Below are 2,321 nucleotides of genomic sequence, written 5' to 3' on the forward strand. Positions count from 1 at the left end.
CCACACACACACCATACCACACACACATACACACCACACACACACCAAACACACATCAACACACACCACACACATACACACACACATACACACACCACACACACATAGACACCCCCACATACATTCACACCCCCCCACATACACCCACAGCCCCCACCACACACATACACACACACTCTCTCTGTCACACACATACATAATACACACACACACACACACATGTTTCATGTTTCAGCATAGACGTGCCATCACAACTTCAATAGCCTTTGTTGTGACAAAGTGGTCAGCAAGCCCTCGAATCCCCTGCTCACTTGACTGTATGAATAAATAATGATACACAGATACTGGTTGGGTGTGCACAATAATTTGTATCCAGAAAACAAATGATCCCCCATCCCACTCCATCACAGCTCTGCCAGGGCATCATACCACAAACTGCATGTCCTGACACACGGCCATGTCTTCGTGATCTTTTTATGCCACTGTTTACTTAAGCTCAGTCCCCGTTTACCGTGAAAGACACACCAAACACAAACGGACACTATGGCTGAACTCCAGCTTTGTAAGTTTCATAAGGCCGCTGTAAAAATGGCAGGGAGGTTTAGGGACCTATGTGATGGCTCTCCATAAGTCTGTAATCTAGTAACTGCTGCTGTGAGAACGTGTGGACTTAGGAAATGGCTTCGTAGTTCTTTCTGAGAGAGACTGTGTACCACAACTTGCTGGCTTTCTATCTTGAGCAATGCCGGCTGCCTCTTTCAATTGAGGCTGAAAGAAAAACCACAGCACAACTACTGATGAGTTTCCCCAGAATGAGTCTGCCCAGATCCTGTCCTCTGTCGAGTCGCCACTTTGGCCCTGAAATCTCCACGATGATCCAAGGTATACCTGTGAGCTGCCTCTCCAAACCCACACTGCTGGCACCAGCTCTTTCGGTCAGCTAAGTACTGAGCCCGCTAAACCCCGGGGCAAGCTGAACTCAGCACCAGGGCCAGACAGCTTGCTGCCTTCAGAATAAGTGCAAGAGACCCATTCAGGGCAAGACACAGTCAGGTAAAACTCAGAGCGTCCTCTGCGTCCTTCTAATCTCTGGAACTTTAACAGAGAGCAGCCCAAAGCACTTGACACAACTTTCATCCAGCGACCGAATATTTCAACAGCCTAACTAAGCATTTGCTAAAACATCCCTGCAGCACGGCATCTGACAAATGATAATCTCGCGGTCTCAGAATCATTGGCCTCTGTTTGAATTCCTCCCCCCACACGCAGGCAGCGACCCCAGGCAGACACCGGAGGGTCCACGGGCTGCCATCTTAGTCTGTGCAAAACTGAGCAAAATCAGATATAAAAAAGACTGGTGTACTCACCTCTCATGAAGCACTGTGGATATGAAGGAAATGACTCAAAAATGCTGTCTGAAGCCATCGTTTCCTTTCGAAAACGCACCTCTCCTGAAGGCGGGGGATTCAATGATTTCTTTTACCTTCAGAGCAAAAACCAAGAGAGGTCACTTACTCTGACCTCATCTCCCACCATGGCTCCCTAAGTCTCCTTCTACCCCCACCCTAACACCTCTGGTACTCCATGGGCCCTATAGGGTGGGGGTGGGGGAAAGTATTGTTTCAGAAACAAGTATTCAAATTGTTAAAGATTAAAAAAGGAAAAAAAAAAGAGAGAGAGAGAGAGAGAGAAAGAAAGCACCGCCTATGCTGTGGGCTGAGCTGCTCACCGCTCTGCGAAAGCCTGTGGTTTGCATTCAGTGTGATTCGTCCTGCCTGCTGACCACTGTGCTGGGCTTATACTTCTGACACTGCCAGGCTACCCAACTTGTGGTTCTGTGGTTGTTTATGAGGTCCAAAGAAGTTTTCACACAACCCAAATTACAAATTTAACTGTTCCCCTTTCCATGGCCCACCGCCATTGGCTCTTGCCAATCACGTGACTTAAGTGATGTCAAATTTTTTTAAAACTTTCTGAGCTATGCCCTTCCTGCCCTCCACCTGCCCTCCCCCAGGCGGTGTAAGAAAACAGTTGAGCAGAGCTTAGAAGAGAGGGGCTGTAAAAGAAAAAAGCACAACAAACAAACAAACAAACAAACAAACAGAAATCCCCTGCCTCAGTCTTTTCTTGATGTCTTGGTTCTTTGCGGATTTAGTGGCGTTCAGATCCTGTTGTTATTTGTGGTTTGAGGAACAACTGATGATTTAGATAAAGATTGCCTTGCTGTTTATTCAACAGCAATTCAACGTTGGCACCAACTTGCTGCTGAGCCCGGATGTGGCTCCCATCACTTAAATGCTGGGCACCAGCTCGGGAGAGCT

General features: G+C 47.5%; 1 protein-coding gene across 2 annotated transcripts in view; it reads right to left on the reverse strand.

Moving 5' to 3' along the window:
- Positions 1-1,899, reverse strand: part of Runx1 (RUNX family transcription factor 1) — a 224,832-nt gene extending 222,933 nt beyond the window's left edge. For both annotated transcript variants that reach the window (XM_028756341.1, XM_028756340.1), the window contains exons 1-2: positions 1,730-1,899; positions 1,368-1,483 (exon numbers count right to left, since the gene is read on the reverse strand). In XM_028756341.1, the coding sequence (XP_028612174.1) occupies positions 1,368-1,425 (58 nt within the window). In that variant the 5' untranslated portion in view covers positions 1,426-1,483; positions 1,730-1,899. The remainder of the gene's footprint in view (positions 1-1,367; positions 1,484-1,729) is intronic.
- Between the last annotated feature and the right edge of the window lie 422 nt (positions 1,900-2,321).

The sequence above is a fragment of the Grammomys surdaster genome, unplaced genomic scaffold (genome assembly GCF_004785775.1).
Source record: "Grammomys surdaster isolate TR1022 unplaced genomic scaffold, NIH_TR_1.0 126118, whole genome shotgun sequence".
NCBI classification, from domain to species: domain Eukaryota; kingdom Metazoa; phylum Chordata; class Mammalia; order Rodentia; family Muridae; genus Grammomys; species Grammomys surdaster.